We start from the raw sequence: 23,323 nt of genomic DNA, 5'->3' as shown, positions 1-23,323 counted from the left end.
TTTGTGTTGTCTCAGTACATCCAATAGTTAGTACAGTTGTTTGTAAACAGTTTCCTGAACAACTTTCCAGTATTAACTGCGATCGTTAAAAAGCTTAATAAAACAAAATAAAGTCCAATGATTGAATATTTGATTTTTTTTTTTCAATTGTTTAAAAAATTATGCTTGAACGAAACAACATTTAAAATATAAACCAATGCGACCAATTTTCGAAAATTAAATTATCTCGAAAATTGTATTCCATATATGCCAAACTTACCATAGCCATGAGTTGTACAAAGTAACAGTATTTTTCTGGTTGGCAACCGTCTTCCAAATAAATCTTTTGTAAAAGTACAAAAAAAAAAGTGTTCTGTGTATAAAATGATAATGAAAAGATTACGAAACTCGGGGCGTGAGAACCAGCCTTAATTCATGAATAGCCACCACGCCGATGCAAATATCAAGAAACCTTCGACACGTGCGCAACGTCTTGCAGAGGCGGTTGGTAGGATACCAGCGCTGCAGACAGGGCAGGTAAAGGGACTTCTTCTGCCCCTGCTTCACCCCCCCCCCCCCCCCCCAGAAATCCTCTTTCCAAGAAATGATTTCCACCCCTCGCCCCACACCAGCCCCCTCCACAACCATGGGCAGCCCCTGAGGGATCCCTTCCAACAGGTTATCACGCCTCAAAAACTAGCTGCGCGCGTGTTGAACACTCCACCCGTCGCATTTCGGCCTTCGGTACACAACAAAAAAAAAAATCCCCACCACCCCGCACACCATCAGCGAAGGATCTCCATTTTTTTTATTAGTATTCACGCGCATCTATGGCTGATTGATATCCGACGGACCAGAAACCAACAAAGTCTTCCGTTCAAGGGAAACTTCCCACCCCCTATCCCCCCCAAAAAAAATTTTAATCTGCCGATCCTTGATTTTATCGGTGGCTCATCGGACTATTTTCACCCCTCCCCCGAAAGAAAAAGAAATCTTAATTTCTAAATATGAAATTAATACCATCTACGTAATTTTGTTTACACAAGGAAATCAGTCTGCAGTAGAAAGAATAACTTAACAACTTTATCTTGCCTTAATCTCGAAGACCCGAATTATACGTGATGAAACGATAGCTAGGTCTTTATTTGAAATTTGATCTCATAAAAAAAAACGACGCCGCCATCAATAATTGAGTGACGATATACATTCATGATAAAATAATCGTTTTTTTTTTTACTTGAACTGTGTTCGAGACGATATTCCCTCCGAAACAATAGGCATATTATTCACAGAATATGCAGATGGTGTACTTGGATACATTGTTAAGAGAAAAATTCAGCAAAATTATAGATATTATTGGCAAAAATATCATCCAATGAACCAATGATAGTTGAAGTGCGTACATTGGCTAGAATGCTCAACCACAGCACATCACCACGAGTAGGAATATTGTGATCCAAATTTCTCTTTTTCACGTTTAGTTCACAGTATTCTGTCACAAAATGTAAAAAAAACTGACAGTTTATTTTGCCGCTTATCTGTAATAAGCGAAACGTTACGTTCATTACAACTAAAAACTAATTCAATAAAAAAAAAAAACAGGTATACTGAGTTTGCTGACTTACCGAAAACCACATCCTGGTCCAGTCCTTTGACTAGTTCGCAGAAGACGTCACACTCCATTAGATCGTCATCGAACTGCAACAAGAAGAAAAAAATTAAAATAATGTAAGAATGACAAGATAAGACAACATATCATTGTTTACAACTTTCACTGATTAATGATTCATGCTACAAAATTATGCTTGCGAAGGGAGATAGATCATTAGATATTTATTTAGTTTATTTGTTGACTGAAGCATTTTCCTTCCACGAAGTAATTATTTTCGTACATAAAAATAAATTTATGGACGTCGGCAGCATACTTCCAGAAATAAAAATTTGCCTATAGCTTCGTTTGTAAATTTAACCCAAACGCACTGGGCTGCAATTAAGTTTTAAACTGAACGAAATGCAGTTGCAGGGCATTCCTTCGTCCACTATGCATACATTAACTTAGAATATCAATTTCACTATCGCTTAAGTTAAGTAAAATTTTGTCGCGAATCAAACATGTATAAATTTAAACTACGAAGCGTTCATTGATAAGTTAAATAGAAAAACTTGTAAATTATTTTGCGAAGAAGTAACTTTTCCAACTGTATGAAGACACCACTACACATGACAAATAACGTGTCACATGAAACGTTTTAAGGCAATAGAAAACTATTGAATGGTTTCAATCCAATTTAAGAGGCCGTGTCACAAATTTGCGCTCCTATCTATATCAATGTTATTTTAAAAGGCAGTTTTTCTCAAAGTCTATAAGAGGTAGGGGCCGGAAATTTTGCCTACTGAAAGTATACAATACATTTAACATAACCGCTTTTTTCAAATTTATTTATCATATCATATATTATTTCTGTGATGAAAATAATATTATCAATATTTTGATTTGTCCAGATACATTGAAATTTTGCTTATATTTATAATTATTTAGCAAAAACTGAAAACGCCATTGAAATGTATTGCACATTACCTTCCGATCAGTGTCTTCATGATCATGATGGGTTTAAAAACCTGGGTGTAATCAAGTCTTTAAATATGACATGACAACATTTATACTTAATAATTTGGAGATATGCCTTTTCTATCCTCAGCCCCTGAGCTTTTACTATCTGGTCTGGCGACCGACCTGACACTCTTCAACCACCCCAGGGGTCTCCGATTACACATCTTATCAAAAAAAAAAAAAAAAAAAAAGCTGTTTGTTCATTTGTTTTTGTGTTCGAGCGAAGGTTTACTTCTCCATTAGTGCCACAGAATTCACACATTTATGCCAAGGGAATATTCCGCTGATGTGACGCCATACGAATGTATTATTCGCGACCATACAACTTTTTTGTTTGTCATCGGGAAAATGACGCCGCAGTTTGATTTTTTGTGGTGATATAAAATAAATTTTCTTGGAATGTTCATTTTAAATTGAGCATTTTTAAATGTCAGCGTAGAATATGCTTATCTGCCCATTTTGTTTCTTTCCATAATAATGAGTAAAGTTAACATTGTCATAGACATTTTATTATATTCGTTTGCCGTCCAAGTACAAATGTCACACTATATCGCACGTAATTATAATTTTTTACTAATTTGTTAGTTGTCATTTTATTTAAGTTATAAATAACATTAATAAAAATTATTACTTAATAGTCCAGAATAGAGATTCATTTAATAGGGGTTTAAAATATGGTACTACATACATATTTATATTATCTTGTCTTCTTTGTAACTTTACTGGAAGAATGGCATTTGGTATGTATGTTAACTCACAATGAAAATACTTCAGAAGTACTCAATTAACAGTGAACAACCTAGGGCCTATACTCATTTCATTATGTTCATGAAATATAATTGATATTACTAATAATGAACTGTATGTGTTTTGCGTAGAGATATCGTACGAACTGTATGTGGTACAGACCAACATTAGCTAAGACTCTGTAAATAAGTAATTTCAGTTAATGTGTAGAGAATATTAAAAGTTAGAAATAATGATATATATAAAACAATGCAGAGTTATCAGCATAAAAATAGAAGTTGTTTTTACGTAGCGCCTACTGGAATGTATATTTTGTGTTGAATTATGTGGTATGATTAGTATTCTCTTATTGTAAGTGTGTTTTGTTAAAATCTTATAAAACATCACTTACTGTTGAAGGATTTTCATTTTTTTTGTGATGATCTTACTTAAACAAGTTTTAATTATATTACACATGTATATTTTAAAAGCATTTTAATGTATACTTATAGAATTGTAATAGGCTTTATACGGACTCTCACGATGCATGTGATCATCTATAATTAATAGAGACCGGAAAAATTCGCGGATTCATTCGGCGATAGGCTAGAAGTCAAATACATATACCTTTTAGATGATTTTGCTATTGGCTTACTGTTCATCTGGACGAATCTCAACCAATTATAAAACACCAACCAAAGAAGGATCGAATCACAGACAAACAAGCTGAGACGACTAACAAGTCAGCAGCAAATGAACTGCCGTTATTTGCCCGAGTGTACAGGGGAATGTGCAGTCTATCCTGAAGGCCGTCGAAACCGCGAATTTTTCCGGTCCCTAATCTACATCAATATTATGGACGTTTCACAAGATCAAATATTTATTGAATTCAATCTGTTGCATTCATTGTACATGATTTTCGATATGTACATTGAATTCAATACAAATTGAAGATGTTACTCAACTAAGCTTATTCTTATTAACTTATAAGTATTTTGTTTGTTCAGTACATAAAAGTAAAAGATTTGTTATTATTTAAATAATGAGCATCTTTAAGCAATAACGTTTTCAAAATATTTACATAAACATAATGGAATATATTTTTTAAATACTTTATATCTACGATCACATCAACGGCAGTATTATGTAATGAATGAGGTAATGAAATATCTTGAAAGGATATTTTCTTCTCTGTAAAGTAAATTTGTAATGCAGCCCTCTTAATGTTAGTCTTGTGAGTTATTTCGTCTTCTAATATGCTACAGCAATGTATAAAATTAAGTTTTGTTAGTGTTTTAGTCTTGTGTAATGTTAAAGTGTAATGTGATAAATTCAATAATTTTTTTGTAAGTTCGTATTCATAAAGGTAGGCTACATATCGTATTAAGATAAATAGTATAATATTTGTAAATTTAAATTCTTTGAAACAACGTCGATAATAGGTTCACCTACCTCTGTTAAACTGTATGATGGTGCATTGTAAAAAATTAGGTAGTCTGACTTAAGTGAGATTGTATTTAGATTGTGTGTGATGCATATGCAATATCTAAGCATATGCATTTATGTTATTATCCTTTTAAAACGTTACATGATGAATTTCGTATACTTTTTAATGTCAACTAACATTATTTATCACGGACTATTACATCCAGATAAAGAATAATTACCACATGTTTGAAGATTAATTGTATTCCGATACGTTTAAAGTATTAAAATTTTTAGATTCGACTCATACCATAGTTGTATAAGTGAGGTTTCTTGATTCTGAATCCCTGCATCCGCAATTTCCTAGTGAGCCGCCGGTCAGATTGTCATCCTCTCAGATTGTCGAGGAACCAGATACATTTTTCGTCGAGTAAACTCGAGCTGTCAACCTTCCCACTAATCCTGTGATAAGGGTATAGTAGCTTTATCACGCGCTGCGGCTACAGTTCCTTCGGTTGAAAAAGCCACTAAATCTCACTGTTAAAAGAGAGAACTTCTAGAGCAGAATATTGGAAATAAACATTTACTGACACGGCCTCCTAAGAGGCCACTCCAGTGTTTCAGGGGCACTACGCAACCCGCGTTAACCTAATAAGATTCAATGCTATTTTCATTCTGCTTATAACTAATTAACTAATATAGATTTCGAAATGATGTTTGCTTGATATGTAAGAAAACGATGCTCTTATCAAAGCCCCTTTCTTCAAAAACGTGCATAAATTATGGTTTTATACTAATCTTTACTAATATGCATAAGTGTATTGTCTAGGTTTGAACCTTAATTTATGCACATTTTTGAAGAAAGGGGCTTTGATAAGAGCATCGTTGTCTTACATATCAAGCAAGCATCATTTAGAAATCTATATTAGTTAATAAGTTATAAGCAAAATGAAAATAGCATTGAATCTTATGAGGTTAACGCGGGTTGCGTAGTGCCCCTGAAACACTGGAGTGGCCTCTTAAGCCTAAATTCCACTAGGGGCCTGAAATACAAGAGCAGGACTCCAAACATCCCTGGTGGCGTCCCCTAGACGTTAAAGTAAGTTGTCAGGGACCTAATAAAAGTACCAAGTTAAACGCGAAGGTAAGCACACTGTAAAAACCTTTGTACGTTTTGCAATGTAGCCAAAACGCTACACCTAAACTAGCGTACAATTCCTAACACATTTCTTCAATAATTACCAACTGTGTGTTGTAATACCGTATTCGTAGTAATTTGGGAAACAACAATACTTGCTTGTTCAGATAAATATTTAGGTTTATATATTCAGATATGTACCTACAAATACCAAGTGAACCAATTTCAATATTTTTTTTAGGACCATTGAAATTAAATTTCCTTCCAATTTTATTACGTCACAAGTCATTTAGCCTAATACATATTATATCCAAAATTGAACGTAGTACCTATTAGATTTACTATTCGCAGATTCGTGCGATTTTTAACTTATACATAATTTCAGTGGAGAGTCGCCAACTATTAATGTTTAATGTGTGACAGAAAATAAAAATGACTGAACAGGCGTCAAAAAACGAAATGCAAATAAGCACAAAGAAAGGTGGAAATTACAGTTTCGTGATTTCCATCACCAATATTATTTATTTCGAGAGTTTTTCTTTACTTTCACGACCTGTCCATCATTTTCGTTCTTACACGGTTCTATTTATATATTTACAAGCTTATATTTTGGCAAATGTTATTTTTTAAATGTATCCCGTTGTAAAATTTTAAAAAAACTCAGCGCTTTATGTAGATAAGCAGTTCTACTTTGAAATATGAATACTTCTCTGGGGTTGAGAGAGAGTCGGAGAAAAAAATGCTTTTGTGAGCAGCCTTCGGCCAGGCGCACACAGAATGAGGCATACGACACGACTCGACGAGACATTTTGTCTGATAGTTGGTGACTTCCATTTATTTATATAATATTAATACACAAGGATCAGACGCGGCACGACACAACACAACTGTCGCGATCAGACACGAAGCGACAGCGTACTGTAGTATGTTTATAGCTGGCTGGTTAAATAATGTTTTTCAAAGATACTTCGAGGAGGTATTCAATTGTAAAAGTATTTCAACAGATTTTTTTCTCATGGATCTATTAATAAAAAACTTTAATTTTTCTCATCATTTTCCAAGTCGGATAAAACGCTCCGTAGAAGCGCATCGTCATCATCTAGAGTTGCCATTTTCTGCACTTAGTGTAGGCCGAATCAGGTAACGAAAACACGGCGTCAAGTTGTCGCGAGACATCGTGTGGTGTCGCGTCTAGTCTTGATTCTGTGTGCGCCCGGCCTTAGTCGTGAAGTTGGAACCAGCTCATGCCAGGCGAAAGTCTGACCCTGAAAACAGGAGTAGCTCGAACGGGCCACCTCCCCTTAGGGGTCATGGGGTGGATTTGGCAGGTAGAGGGAACCCTAGTCGGCTGGTCCCTTCTGGCGACGCGGCGTCTGCGAGGCATCCTACACGATGCCACGAATGGAAAACTTCGTCCTGGATTTAAGATCCCACATGTGATTTCAACCCCTCTCCCCATGAACACACCACCACTAAGATATCATCGTGTATAGTTCGTTTACGTTGAACGTATTTATTTTGTTATGCTATCAACACGTCCACCACCCAACACCAAATTCTACTCACGGTGTGTATGTATATATATATACATATATAATCAGTATGATGTGTGATACCGAGCCTTAAGCTTCCCAGGAAATACAGTGCAATGAAGTCTAGCCGGTAGGACACTGAACCCGCTAAAGTTCCGTGCTTCTGGCAATTATTGTTTGGGTCACGTGACCTGAAAAAGTTCACGGCTCGCTGGGGTAAGTAGGAGGGGGAGGGGGTGACAGGAAAAGGAGGGGTTGGACAGGAAAAGGAGAAGGGGGAGGTAAAGAGTTGAAAGCGACGGTCTAGCGACTAACACCAGGTGGTTGAAACACCTGACGAACCCAGGTGTAGTGCCTGTACGTATAGTTCCTTCCGCGTCTCCCTCGCGCCCTTTAAAACAAGGGGCCACTCACTTCACGGAACACATAGCGGGGCGTCCGGCCGCAGGAGGGGCCCTGGAAGCATCGCACCACCGCGTCTTCCGGCGCGGGACGTCCAGTGGGAGGGGAGGAGACATCCGCGACGCCCCAATGGCGGGCCGCCGGACACACGGTCTTCCGCGGACAGGCGTTCTCACCACGCCAGGTAGCCGATCTAACTGGTGGGGAGCTTCCCTCTACACCAGGTAGCCGATCTAACTAGTGCGGAGCTTCCCTCCCCCCGCCGACGATATACGATAACTTAACTATCTCTAGCATTGCACAACAGTCCAGCCCACACACGGGCCCGCGCGCCGAACTATCCCATAGAACACGCGCTTCGCCCCTTTGATCCAAGTGATGCAAACAAAAGTGTAGGGTCGCACCTTGATTTACACGGTGCACTAAGCGAGGTGTATGTAGACTCTTCGGTTTCTGGCCTCGCACGCACTAAATGTCCCCGGACGGCAACATGATGGATTAGCGGAGATGATCTTACGGACGTCGTCGGTTAGCTCTAACTTTATTACCACGCGTATTTGTGCATCGCACTGGCAACACATGGTACAATATTTTCGTTTAGATAAAGCTTTCCAAGGTAGCTCAGTTTTAACGTAATTATTAGTTAATAAATATATATTGAAATATAAAAAATAAAAACTCACGTACATATGTAGATTGTTACAATACATGTTTTTAAAATCAATTTTATATTTTATGCGTTGCAGAAGTAGGCCTAACGAATATTGTAATGAAATATTTATAATTATTAAACCTTTTGCTCATATATTTCAACTGATCGTGGCATCACTATAAATTAAGTTCAGCAAGCTCTTTGTGTTTTCTTATGGTTTCATCCTAGTGTCAAGTAAATACGACGAAAATACTGGAAAAATAAAAAGCTGTTGTCATGAAATTGGAATTGTTCAAAACTTCCACATAACTAAATGTTTTTAAAGCGACACTATGAAAAAATGAGATGAAATTTAAAGACTTTTTTTTTTTTTTGCTTTTTAAAGGTGTCTTTTAAAGCTTCTACTGGTGAGCAACTTTCTTGGGCAACGAGAGGATTAGGTATGACAATTTGAATTGTAAAGTTAGTTTTCGTTCACCATGTAAACATACACCAGCACAATAGCAGGATTTTCCCCCAAAAAAATTCAACTTAAATTTACGAAGAACGAAACTTACTGGTAAAAATTGTAAGTTCACTTACTTTGAACAGAATTCTACAAGAATAATCTTGGTGTATAAGCCAAGCATTTAAAAACTGGTTGAGTTATTTCTTCCACAAGTATGTTTTCCATGTTTAAACCGAAGGAAAAAAACGGAACTCCGAAGTTTATACGAAGATCCAGTATCTGAAATAAAGAAAAACTCTTTGCTTAATTTAGGTAATATCTTCGTTGAAAAGTCAGTAAAATTACTATAGTTTCTAACTGTATACGACCTTCAGACAAGTACTAACTCATCACAACGGTTAAGTACAGAAAGATAAATAATTTTTGTATAAATGAATTAATTAAGGTGTTTCAATGAGAATGGAGCATTGGTGGAATGAATGGTTGGCGGCAACGTCCTCCACGTTTTCGCACTTTCGGAAAAATAGGGTTCGACCCCTCAATAGGAAGGAGACGAGTGATCTGAACACTCAACCCCCACGATCTCCCAAAAATGTTGTAGGCGCACAGCAAATTATTTTTTGAGGGCGAAGGAAAACTGAGCATACTGCAAAGACTAGTATGCCCCGTCAGATTTGTGTCAGTTATCGGAGTGGTTTTGGGTGGGGCAGATAAGGGACTGTTATGCTAAATTGATGTGCTGACTGGCACCCCATAGGGTGAAGAATGAAGTCACTCATTGCCAGGGGCGCATGCGTCACTGGTACCAACCCAGACAGGCACAAAACACCAATGCGGACCGCAAGGCCCAAGCTCCCGACCCCAGCATGGTTGAAACTTTCTGCCCCTGAACAACTGTTCTCCCTGGACCATACTTCCTGTCCTGTACTGAACCTGTCTGCTTAATGCTTTCAATAATAATTTAACCCCGCATGAATGATCCCAGGGTTTTCCGTGTCTATGAAGGGTTTACCTGGGCCCATCTTAACTAGTTATACCTATATGTAGTAAAGATTTCAGAGATAGGAGTAAGGCATGGCATCAATTGCTGCCATGGCTGGCCAATCCCCGAACAAAAGCACATGCTGCAAGTTACCCTTTCTGCGTGACTGAAACCCAGAATGATTAGGCGTATAGGCTTCCGTCAGAGACACACTTAGTGTCTTCCCTACTAAGACCACTTCCAAACAAATAAACTTAATTTTAGTTAGGTCAGAAAAAATATTGCTACATTGATACTTGCGGCTTAACTCGGGTGAGAGCTTAAATACAGGACTTGTCATTATGATGCCGCAATTCAGGCTGGATACCGCATATATAATTAATTCCTTAGCAATTTTAAGTTCAGAAATACAAACTTAGGAACGTTCATGATGATTACGTAATGACGATAACAATTACTGCTAGGAAAGCCAAGCATACTCTCGTTCTCCCTTGTATAAACCGACGTTGTTCAGCAGCGCGTTTCAGACCTGCAGAAAAACGAGGACTGGCAGAAATTCAACTGACGACTGAAATATTCAAGGGCGCGGTTTTAAGATTATACAGGTACACAATTTTTGATTAGCCGAACCATTGATGCAAGGGGTTGAAAAAATGAGAGGAAAAATCAAGAAAAAAATTTTAACTTTCTTAGTAGGTACATTATTAAATCCGTTCGATTTGATTGTAAATATTATAATTTTAAGCTAAAACTTTTGTCTCAAACAATTTTTGATAAGACAAACCATTGCTGCAAGGATTTTAAAAGAGGGGTGGAATTTTAAAAAAATTCATAAAATCCGTTCCTTTTACAGTATTAAATCCATTACGTTTTGCTGTAACACCTAAAAATATTATCTACAAATTTTGTCCAAAATTATTTTCTATAATACCAACCATTACTGCGAGGGGTGGAAAATATCAGGTATTGAAGATTTAAAAAATTCATAACTCCATTAATTAGCACACTATTAAATCAGTTCGAATTGTTTATAAAGCGTATAAATATTATCTAAAACTTTCTGCTGAATATTTTTCCATACGACCAACCACCACTGAAAGGGGTGGAAAAAACAAGGGTTGGAAGTAAAAAAAAATTATTAATCCCTTTAGTAAGGACACAATCCAATCCGTTCAAATTCTTTGTAAATCTTATAATTTTAATCTAAATTTTTGTCTGAAACAATTTTTTTATAATACAAACTATTATTGCAAGGGGCTGAAAAAAACTGGGATTGGAATTAAATAGTAAATAAAACTTCCTTACCCGGTACACTATCGAATCCATTATTATTATTGTTTAACCGTCTTGTACTATCAAGGGGTGGAAATAAGGTATGAAAGTAAAAAAAATATTTTTTTACAATAGATATACTATCATATCCATTATAATTTATTGTATGAATCCTAAACTCCATCAAAATTTTAGGCTGAAACAGTTTTTGATGAAATGAATTATTACCGTAAAAACGTGGGTTGAAATTAAAAAAAAAATTCAAACTTTCTTAGTATCAATTTCGTTCGCATTTATTTCAAACCATCTTAATATTATCTTAAACCTTGGTGAAAAAAAAATTTTATACGACCCCGTTATTAGTGCAAGGGATGAAAAATAATGTTTGAAGGTAAAAAAATTGATTAAAATTATTCGTAATTTTTTCGCTGCATGGAGAATGGGCAAATATTTAATCGATAATTTTGTAATATTTGATAACATAAATATGTTATTTACATTAAGTTCTTTAATTGTCCCCGAAGTTTATAAAAGCTTCCAAAATATTTCCAGATTAAATAGGTACTTCGAAATCTACCTACGTCTATATGCTGTGCCGAAAGGGATTTTTTTTTTATCGCGGCTCGTATTTTTAACGCGTGAGTTTATTCTGACCGAAGGACGAAAATCCAAAGTTTATAACCTCATATGCTTCCATATTGGCTGATTTATTATGCAAAACTTCTCCTTTTGAGAGGGTCGATGTGATTCGATCTCTCTACTTCTGTCAGTTGACTGGACTATAGTTGTAATGGGGAAATGAGAACTATCATGAAACTATCAAAGCAATGTTTGCAGACTAACTGGTCACCAAAAGAATCCACGAAATTTTCGGGTCTCAATCTATTGGTAATATAATTCATTGGAAACCCTGCAAGTGATGCGATACACGCAGATCACGTTTACAGTTATAGTCGGTAACGTTTCAGTCCTTAAGAGGATTTTTTAAAAATTGAACTGTGATGTTTGAAAAGTGGTCTATTAAGTAATGGGGAGTGGGGGCCCGACAAAATTATTTACCTCCTGGTTTTTATTTTCTCTTGACGGCCCTCTGCCTATTAGCATGACGCCTTAGCAACCAAGGCCACCAAGCACCCGTATACATACACATACACACACACACGCGCATAAATATGGCAATCAAAAATTGTAGCCTAAAAAAAACGGAGAAAACTCCCATACTGGAGGAAAAGTACGCAGAATCCAGATTGTGACTCGACATTATAACAGCTTAGTTAGAAAATACAAACACATCGTCCGTTGAGTTTCAATAGCAAACATGACGGGAAGTTCGAGAATAGAACAGTACCTACAGTGTAGAAAGCAGCGTGAAATAATATTTTTACATTTAAATCGAAGAGAGAAAAAGAATGAGCATGTATGTTGATATATGTACCAAACTTCAATGATAGCAGTTACCACGGTTTACACAACATGAATTGGACAGTTATGTTGGCTTATTACAAGCCCATAATTATTGGCCCATCTACAATACACGGAAAACAAATTACTTACGTCTTCTTTAGAGTACGTCAAATAATTGATAAGATCTAGTAGTATGTATGTGTAAGTTGTGAGTACTACCACTGAATATTTCCAATAATGCTACGGCGCTTGTTTTTTTATGTTTCATATAAGTGGGAAAAAAAACGTTTTGTGTGTGCCTTAAAAATATGAAGAAAGTATCTCCTATTCCGCCATATCGTAAAACATCGGATAGCGGTCATATTTCAACGAACTTTACACGGTACAGTCATGAGTGAAAATGAATAGGTTACATAAGATTACAAACGGTATTTCGATTTAAAGCTCGAAATGAAATAAAAAATATAAATGATGCACACTATGTTATCATAAATCAGTGGCTGCTTAAAAGTGTAATTAAAATCCACACCGATGAACAAAATCATATTTATGGTGTGTATCCACGCAACATCGACTATGCTGCCCTTGGTAGCAGACGTTTAATGGCATGTCACTATGTCAAGCTGATATATTTGTATTATTAAATGGGTTTATTTTGATGTTCTAACGAAAGGAAATCTACCGACTACACTGTACTTTATTTCGTAAATAGGACAGAAATATTAATGTAAAATTACAGATATTTTAAACTTTTTACATTTCCATGACAACTGTTTCACTACAAAACATTGTTCGCAGTAATATTGGGTTGGGATTCTCACCTGAGCATTTATGCTTTTGTGTTGTCCGAGTACCTCCAATAGTAAAGTTATTTTTAAAAAATTCTCTAAAAAGCTTTCTGGTATTAATTACGCATAACATAAGCATGCTACAACAAAATAAATTCAAATTAATGAATATTTGATTATCTTTCCCATGGTTTAAAAAAAAAATATGCTTGAATGAAATATAAATTAAAATATAAAATTATGCGCCTATTTTCGTAAGAAATACTCCGTGTTATATCGAAAAACGTATTTCATATATTTAAAAATAACCATAGCCATGTGTTGTAAAAAGTTACGATATATTTCTTGTAGTATTCCAAAGGAATTTTTGTAAAAGTACAGAATTTTTTTTCCCCAGTGTAGCAACAGTATGTACGCCCCTAAAGTCGCCGTACAGAAGCACGATTCTTGGAGTAAGCTAGGAGTAAGTTGACGGCAATTTAAACGTTTAAACACAGGTTTCATCGGGCACCTATATATAGAGACTGGACCCTCGAACACGTGGGTGTATGGAAAGCCAGCCAGGCGGTCGTGATTATACTATATTAATAGGGGCAATTTGGATGCCTAATTCGATTAGACGTTATGTGAGCAGGTAGGGATGTGGGCAGTAAGTGGCGGTTGCTACTTCGTGAGATATAGGCGTCCAAAGAAATAAAGACACGGGCCCGGAGCATGACATCAGTTACCGCGAAGCGTGTACATAACCTGGTTGTTACAACTTCTCTCGACAATTTAACAAAACAAAAGGGTAATAACTGCTAAGAAGCGTAATTTCTCTCCAACGAGGAGTCAAATTGAATTAAAATATATACATTTAGTATTATTATTTGTAGTCTGAAAGTACGATTAAAAATACCAGTAAAATTTGAAATCGTTATACATAATAAAACAGCGAGCAGTTATAAATAAAACATTACTAAAAAGAACGTCTTAAAATGTGATACTATGAATGAATAATTTTTTTTTCCAAGGGAAACTCATTACGTGTAAAATATTACCTGCTCTTTAAAAATACTAAATTCGACAGTGATTTAATGGTCTAAGGTACCCATTTAATCGGGGTGTTTTTATTTAAACCGAGACTAGTTTTTCCTCCACTTCCTTACTGCTAATCTGAGCACGTACTCGTGAACGTGTTGGGAATACCTCAGCTTCGAATTAAAAACGATATCCTCCTTCTGAGCGGGCGACCTAACGCCGCTTCTTATTTACACCGTATCTTAACAAGTAACGGTCTCTATACAGAGCAATGCTCGAGTAATTTTTCAAAGGGCCTAAGCAGTACTGCGGGACACAGATGATACGCATACATATAGCATTTAGCAGTAAACTTGCACATCACCAACCTCAGTAGAAGAGAAGTTTATTTCGTCGGCGAAACACGTCCCGTCTTTCATGGTGGCAGTCTTCGGACGGTGGACGAATTCCAGTTTTTTTTTTCTTAATGCCTCTTCCGAAGCGTTCACTGTTTCGGGACGCCGCGAACTCGGATCACTGGCACCAAACGTCACTGGCTCCGCACGTAGGAAAGAAGGCCGGTCGTACGCGCGCACAATCAGGTCTCCGGGACTGAGTGGGGGTGGGGAAGACAGGAGTGATACAATATGCAGTGTTTGTGTAGGGGATCAATAACAAGAGCGGACGGAGTTTGCGTAATGGGCTTGTCTGTTCCCCTGTCGCGGAGGGGAGAAATCGGGTGGGCTCAGTCGGTGGCGGACGGTCCCTCGCGCGAATTCGCGAGACGTCGAATTGTTACCGGGAAGCAGTTGGATATCATGCCGGCAGTGTTCAACGGAGAAGAAAAAGGATGAAACAGTAAAAATATTAAAAACCTATAAAAATCCAGTCTCGACAACCTTGCTTCGAACGAATTCACCCGTCCGCCGCCGCGGAAGAAAAACCCCGACCGCTTGCTACCGTGCGCAGCAAGCAAATGAAGTGTCAAGTCTCCTCGGCTACCGCCTGTACTCGGCAAAGTTCGCCTCTCCGCCGACTGCAGGCGCCACCGCCGCGCCGCGGCTCTCCTTGGCGCGCATGCGCGCGCAAGATGTTCCTCCTCCCCGACTCCCTCGTCTTCTCCCCACCATCCCTCCCTCCAACGACATCTCCCCCCTTCCACTTTTGCTTCTAATTCCAGCTTCCATCAGAACAGCCGTTTCCGCTCCGTCGACGCATGTTCCTTGCAGATTAGCGCTTGTTTTTTTTTTTTTCCCCAGTCATTCCGCGGGACAAGCGCTTGAGGCCGTAAAATAAAAAATAAAAATACCCGGGCGGGAAAGCAGATCATCTCGTTAGTGACATCGTGAGAATGTGCATCTTTTTTTATCCTTCTTCCGCTAGTACTTGAAATCATTCTGGGAAGCATTAAAAAAAGTACAGCATGATCTGCGATATACCCTCTTGGAAGAACAATTTCCACCAAGTAATTTCTCTATTACACGTACCTATTCTGGGGAGATTTTATTTCCTTGAGAGAAAAAAAAAGTTGCAACATAGGCAGTTGTGGCCAACTTGGACAGGAAAATTACGTTGTCGTAACAAATGACCAAAATCATGAAGACAAAATTTTTATTTCAAATGCAGCTACGTTTACTATTGGTTAATTCTCAAGTACACAGAAAAACAATTTTTGGATTTTTTTTACATAAGATTCCTTTGTAAATCAGTTGCTAAGAATCATATTGTATCTTTGTGCCATACATGGCTACTGTTATTTGTGCATAGATGATACATTTTTTCGAGATAATACTAAGTATTTCTTACGAAAATTGGTGCATAATATGATATTTTATTTGGTGCTTCGTTCGAGCATAATTTTTTCTAAGCCCCGGAAAAGATAATAGAATATTCAATAATTTGATTTTGTAATTTTTTACCGTGCTTATAAAGATAAACAGTTATTACTGGAAAGCTATTCAGGATACGTTTACAAATAACTTTAACTATGGATGTACTGGGACCACACAAAGCATAAATGCCCGGGTAAGAATTCGAACCCAGTAGTGCTGCGAACTTGATTGATACTAAGAAAGTTTTGAATATTTTCAACTCATGTTTTTACGGTAATAATTCGTTTCATCAAAAACTGTTTTATTCAAAATTTTAGATGAATTTCTTTAAACCATCTTAATATTATCTTAAACCTTGGTGCAAAGAAAGCGTGTTTGTAAGTTACGTGCTTTTAAGTTACGATAGTTTTAACAGTTCTTCATCCTTCCAACATAATTATCCGGTGAAAAGGCATATGTGGGTACAGTACACAGATAATTTTTAATTTCAGTCTGACACTAAACGAATTCGCAAAATTTCCGGGACTCTACTCATAACTGATAGAGCTATGATTAGGCACCCGGGAATTTCGCGGATTCGTCTGGCCTCATGGTAGAAATTCAAAGTCTTACGTGTGCTCAAACTCATGTTTTCTATCCCATAGTTTGATTTCTTACCGAGAAAATTTTTATCTATGTTAATTTGCACAACCTGATTGGCTTACTTCTCTCCTATCTGAGCATCTAACTTGCGACTAAATTAATGTGAGAAATTTTCCGTATCCATAGCTAGGGACCGGAAAAATTCGCGGGTTCAATGACCTGCAGGATGAACTCCATAGTTCTACGTACACTCGGTCAAATGTCACCCACTCATTGGCTGCTGTATTGTGAGACGTCCCAACGTAGCAGCCTGTGATTCGATAAAGCTTTGGTTCGGCGTTTCTCATTGGCCCAGAGTCATCCAGGTGAGTTGTGAGCCAATAGCAGAGGTAGCACTGAGGTATAACTATTGGTATATTAGCCTATCGCGAAATGAATTCGCGAATTTTTCCGGTCACTATCCATAGCCATGATTAGGGGCAGGTATTTTTTGCGAAAATAATCTGAACGCCTTTAGATTGCAACACGGTATGCTCGCACCAGCGGTTTCTTCCTCATGATTGACGGCTATCTGCGAAAGAGGTCGTTGCCGTATCTGACCGAGCCACTCAGGACGCATTTGCTTCCGAACTGAATTGCTGTGAATGATGTTGTCACATTCGACATGTACCTAAATGAAACTCACCCAATCACGTAGCACATAAGATTCTACAGTGTTTTAACTTTCAGAAAGTCTCGGAATCTTCTCGCGAAATATGCATGCCCCTACTTATAAGAAACCCGTAAATTTCGCGGATTCATATGGTATCAGGCTAAAATTGATATTCCTTTGTATACTCTACACACACGTGCTTTCCTATTAACTATTTGCTTACTATAGAACCTCTCCTTTCTTTCAGTGGGTCTACGTGTTTCAGTCACTCCACTGTTAGGTAAAAGTAGTAGGGAGTGTCGAGAGAATTGTGTTTCAATCATCAACTACATGCAAAGGTATACATATTTGGAGTCTACCTTGTGACTAAGGAAATTCGCCAAAATTCCGGGTCAATATTTATACGTCTGACCAATGACAAATTCTCAACTAAAAATTTTACCGAATCATAGTCTACCGACTTGAGATGTCATATAAGTTGGCAAACAATGTACAAATGACATTTTCCCGAGTATACAAAGGACTGTGGAGTCTATCGTAGAGGTACGTAATTGAAAACGGGAATTTTCCGGTCCCAAGAAAAGACTATAGACCTGGATATTTTGCAGTCTAATCTGGTGCCAGGCTGAAATTCACAGTCCTGTATATTCGAGACACACATGTGCTGTCCTATTGGTTGATTCCTGACTGTGGTGGATCGTTGTAATTCGGTCTCTTTACTGCTTACTGGTACATAGCCGACTGCCCTACAGCCGTAGTGGGGAGTGTCCAAACAATTGTGATACAATCACCAAAGCAATACAAAGGTATACATGTTTGTAGTCTACGTCGCAACCAAAAGAATCCTAGACAATTTCAAATCTCTAGCAATAACTGTAAATTTACGGACTTTTTTTTTTTTTAGCGGAAAAAGTCACTTTGAGTAATCGAATGGTTCTTCGAAGTTCCAAATATGTAACTGGATCTTCCTAGAAACTACTCCGTAATCCGACTTCCAAGTTCTGTGTTCTGTTGTAAACGGGGTAAAAATGCACGCATAAGTAAAATAAATTATCGTATATGTAGACTTAGACCAGTTTTTGAAGGTATGAATATCTCTTAAAAATGTTTCGTGCGACATGAGCCAGATAATTTGTCTCAGCACCTATAAATTCACAATGATATTCCAGTAAATTAACGAAATTTCCTGGATAATTTGTAAACTGGTTTCTCTGTAAGATTGAGGTGAATTTTTTTGACAGTCTGCTATCATTAATATCTACATTTAGCGCAGATAGGTACGTGGGTTGGTAGCTTGGGTGTCTCCCATTTCATGTCGTAAAATAATATTTACAATAATCACAGATTAACAGATTTTAATGGTTTAGCTTTCACGAAATAAAAAAAAATATATAGAATGTATACTTTTTGAATAATTATTTGCCAAAGTCACATTTATAACGTTTTGGGGCTGGATTACATAACTGAATGTAGTTTGCTGCATTTCTATTACAAAAAAAAATCGCTCTGCTGTCCTGCTGTCGAAAACGTCACAAATATGATAATTTTGAAAGACCAGGTAAAATTAAATAATATTTTCTGAAAAAAATTCCAACCATTTCTTGAAATAGCCACTAGATTTTACGTTAAACGTAAAAACATTTTTTGTCAGGTTTTTCCAGTTTATTTTCCTTATTTGTACGTCCCAAAAGCGTTAAAAATAAAACTTTGGCACCAATTATGCAAAAGTATCGTGAAAGTTAAACCTTTGGAAAAGTATACATAGTTAAATGTGTTTAACTTAAATGTAAAATAATGATCTGACGTGGGAGCATTACTCTTTACTTTCAACTTTCACTTTACGTACGTTCGTACACCAGGCTCGCTGTAGGAAAGGTTTTGATGGAGATTAAAAACGGACGAAAACTAGCTTCTACTGCGCAGCTCAAGTACCCCCCCTTCTTGGTGACGAAGAGGGGAGTGTAAAGGAAAGAAAACACGTGTACGGTACACACCATACTGAAAACATCATGCGGCTGTTATGTAGTTGGTTCGCCTACTGTAATACTTGATTTACTATCCCTTTCAGAGTGGTTACTTTCGGCACAGCAAAACACGTATATACAGTATACATTACACTGAAACCAAAATACATTTTCCAGGTTACTTACCTACTGCAGTTCTTCAATGCCCGACAACTCGCTGTCCCTTTCAGAGTGATTTCTGTCATCACTGTAGCTATCAGCTTCACTTGAAGTGTCAGTTTCTTCGCCTAAGTTAATTATCACTTCTTCCACAGCGATATCAATTGCCCCTTCCTGTGTTCTATATCCGTTTTCAATTGTTTGTACGTGTGCACATACTGACTTCCATTTGTCCTGATCTATCTCGGAGAACCGTTGATTGCACAAAGCGATAACACTTTTAATGTTAAAATCAACATTTCGTTGCGCAACCCACTGTTTAACGTCCGCCCAGATGAGTTCGATGGGATTTAAATCAGGGTGGTATGGAGGAAGACGTAAAACTCGGTGAGAGTGCTGCGACATAAGCTCGTCAATAACGTAACTCTTATGTAGTTCTTTGTGTTTTTTTATTATTTCGTACAACTCTGGTTTCAACATGTCGGGCCGGAATGAAATACCTTTTTCACGTAGCCATGTCTTCATGTCCTCTTTCTTGGAGTTGGAGTTAGGACACTTTTCACGGAGTTTATTGTGATACGGTGCGTTGTCTATTACCAGAACACTGTTTTCTGGAAGATTAGGTATAAGCTTCTCTAATACCCATTTCTCGTAATTAGTGGCGTTCATTTCATTGTGATAGTCACCCGTAGCTTGCTTTGAACGCCACATTAACAACGCATCCTTGATAAAACCCATTTCGCCACCTGCGTGAACAATTATCACTCGCTCGCCTTTAGATACGGGTTTCAACAGGCCTGCATTGCTTTCGTCACTCCATGATTTTTCTGTACAGTGCGAGCTCAGTAAATACGTCTCGTCCATGTACACTATAGGCCTGCCTTGCTGCCTAGCTTCCTTTATCTCTCTTAGATACGCAATCCGTTTGTATCTTATTTCTTGTCTCTCTGTAAGTACAGAACGATTTGTTCTCGTTTTCTTCCATCTAAATCCCAATTCTCGTACGATTTTTCGTAAGCTTGTTGCTCCTCCCTTAAAACCAATACTCTTTCGTAGTTCTTGTAGTAGTCTTTGGATGGTAGGGGCGATTTTCTGATTTATATAAAAATTGTGAATACTTCGTCGCACAACACACTTATCAAAATCGTCAAGTCCCGTAACATGCTTCGTACGCGTCCTATGCTTGTTTGGTGTTTCGAAACGTGTGCCCTCGCCGACTGCAATACGCTGCATCTCTTTGGTAATCTGGGTAACTACATTTGTAGACACGCCTGTAGCCACTGCAACACGTCTTCGTGCTTCGGCAAAAGGGATGATAGGCTCTTGAGCCGCTTTTTCATTGTTCATGAACTCAATCACATTCGCAATAACTTCTCGCGTTTGACTATGCAGAACCTTGTGTTTCAGCTTCGAATGTATTGGAGGCATTGTTACGTATATACCTCAAGAGAACGTGCACACAAAATCCGACAATTCTCGCGGTAGCCTACTCTGTTAAATACGTACACAACACAACCACGGAAAGAGGAAGACTGATATATTCACGCACGGTAGTAGTCTACTAGACAGCCGTGCGCTATCGATGGCCTTCGCAGGCACAGCCAATTAGAGCACAGGCGCCGCTTTGACTGCCGAGGGGGGCGGTATCACAACCTGCGCGTCTCAAAGCCCTTCCTAGCCTGCGCGAGTTGTACGTGCGAACAACTTGCCCGAACTTCCTCACTTCCACTGTTTGAGAAAGTGAACGCATATTAAGAAAATTAATTACCTTTCCTGCCATTTATTTTACAATAAAACTGAAAGAGTAGTCGACTTAACATAAATTTAGTTACTAAATATTGTTTATAATGGAAATAATATTTTCTATAACCTATATGTTACTCTGTTTCAAACAGTCTAACAAAACAAATTTATGAGGTTTGATGGTTTCACACATGGTTTGAACACATTTGATATGTTTGAAAAAAGTTTTCTTTTGTGATTCTTAAATAATCTTCTACGTATTTATTGCGTGGTAGTGTTCGAGTTACAGTGAATAAAATTCATTGAATTAATTAATCATATCGTGAAAGTAATTTTATTTGGTAAGATATATTTTTAATCTAATAATTTTCGAGATTATTTGCTGGCATGCATGCATTTAGAAAAGCTACTACATCTGTCGATTGGTGGTTATAAATACACCTTAAATATGGTGAAAATTATTAATTAAAATATAAAAACCTGAAAATTTTCAAGTGTTTTAAATAAAGCACGTAGCATTTAATTGCTTATTGTATTTTTTATTCAAAGGGAATTCAATTTAGTTGTTATTTATTCTTTATAACTAACTTAAAAATGTCAAACATTATTGTAACACAAATTCATAATAACAGATCGTATTATTATATTAATTTTTTTTAACTTAACTCTATACGTTATAAAATAGTTCCGATTTATTTATTTTTCTTAGGTATAAGGGGAAATAGTTTAAGAATTAATTGGAATTCGTGCATTACTATCAAATATATCACTTTTATTTTTATAGATAAATTTAGTTGATACTTATCTCAGGTAATGTGACAAGGACATAGATAAATAATTGTGGAATGTATTTATTTATAAGAGAACCACTTTGAAGTTGCCGAGATTCCACAGGTCGGTTTCGCAGCGCTATTGCCATCTAGCGGTGACGACGTGAACTGCTTCCTAAACCAAGTACAGCGTCTCTCCGACAATATCGACTAAACATCGTAGCCGGTACCACAATCCTCAAATTATTCATTGCTTTGTGTCAAGTTCGTAGGTTTTTGTTGTTGTATGTAGTACGTCAATTTGTGGACTACAATTTCAAGACGTTCAAAGTGTTCATAGATCTGTAATTACAAAAAAAAAAAAAGTATTGTAACAATGAATTATGACCGTAAGTTGTTTACGAAGGACGAGGGGGGGGGGAGGAATATTTTTGTTTGTATTATGATATTGGAGATTTTGTTATGTTCAGGATCTTTCGACTAACTAAATTCAAAAACAGCAAGTAATCTGTACCACAAAATCAATATATACAGGATCATGCCATTAGGATCAAATGATATATTTGGATACATGATACGGACCAATTACCAAATACTAAAACGTGCAGGTCTTATTTCAAAAAATACAACAATAACTGCGAGGATAGTTTAAGAAAGTGCATTATCAATTAGATGAAGGAAAATATTCCTTATGGCATATATTGCTAGTAATTTAAAAATAAATTTATGAAATTAAGGTAGCACATATTAATTAATTTCTTAGCACCCTTTAGACGTAGTTTAAGAAACTCGAAAAATTGCGTAATGTAGCTAGAATAGTAGCAGTGTAAATATATTTTGTGTGACGCATATTTCACTATATATGAGCGCGTGAAATATGGAACGCCAACATAAGTTTTGTCACGCGACAAATCACCCGTTCTATAATAGCAGTGGGTGAAGAAAATTAGCTAGGATTCCTTTGGGGGTGCTATCATAAATTATAAAAACACACAACTTAGAAACATACAAAATAGAATTTTCTACATTATGCTTGTTATATATTATGTGGTTCCAAATTGTGATTGTTCTAAGTTGTGTGGTTCGGTAGTGTGCGTTCTAAGTTACATGATTATATGTTAATAAAGATATAAGTTTTGTGTTTAAAAGTTGTGATAGTACTAAATTATGATTCTTTAAGTTACAATGTTGATAAGTTGTATTTTTCGGTGTAGCATGTTTCTAAGTTACGTGCTTTTAAGTTACGATAGTTCTAACTTGTGA

The 23,323-nt window shown here is 37.0% G+C and overlaps 1 protein-coding gene across 1 annotated transcript in view; it reads right to left on the bottom strand.

The window, feature by feature from the left end:
* LOC134542974 (uncharacterized) overlaps positions 1 to 15,390 on the bottom strand; it is a 48,864-nt gene extending 33,474 nt beyond the window's left edge. The window contains exons 1-2 of the mRNA XM_063387611.1: positions 14,748 to 15,390; positions 1,605 to 1,677 (exon numbers count right to left, since the gene is read on the bottom strand). Coding sequence (XP_063243681.1) covers positions 1,605 to 1,677; positions 14,748 to 14,798 — 124 coding nt within the window. The 5' untranslated portion in view covers positions 14,799 to 15,390. The remainder of the gene's footprint in view (positions 1 to 1,604; positions 1,678 to 14,747) is intronic.
* Between the last annotated feature and the right edge of the window lie 7,933 nt (positions 15,391 to 23,323).

This window comes from Bacillus rossius, assembly GCF_032445375.1.
Source record: "Bacillus rossius redtenbacheri isolate Brsri chromosome 9 unlocalized genomic scaffold, Brsri_v3 Brsri_v3_scf9_2, whole genome shotgun sequence".
Taxonomy (NCBI): Eukaryota; Metazoa; Arthropoda; class Insecta; order Phasmatodea; family Bacillidae; genus Bacillus; species Bacillus rossius.
The sequence above is the reverse complement of the archived record's forward strand: the minus strand, read 5'-3'. Positions and strand labels throughout refer to the sequence as shown.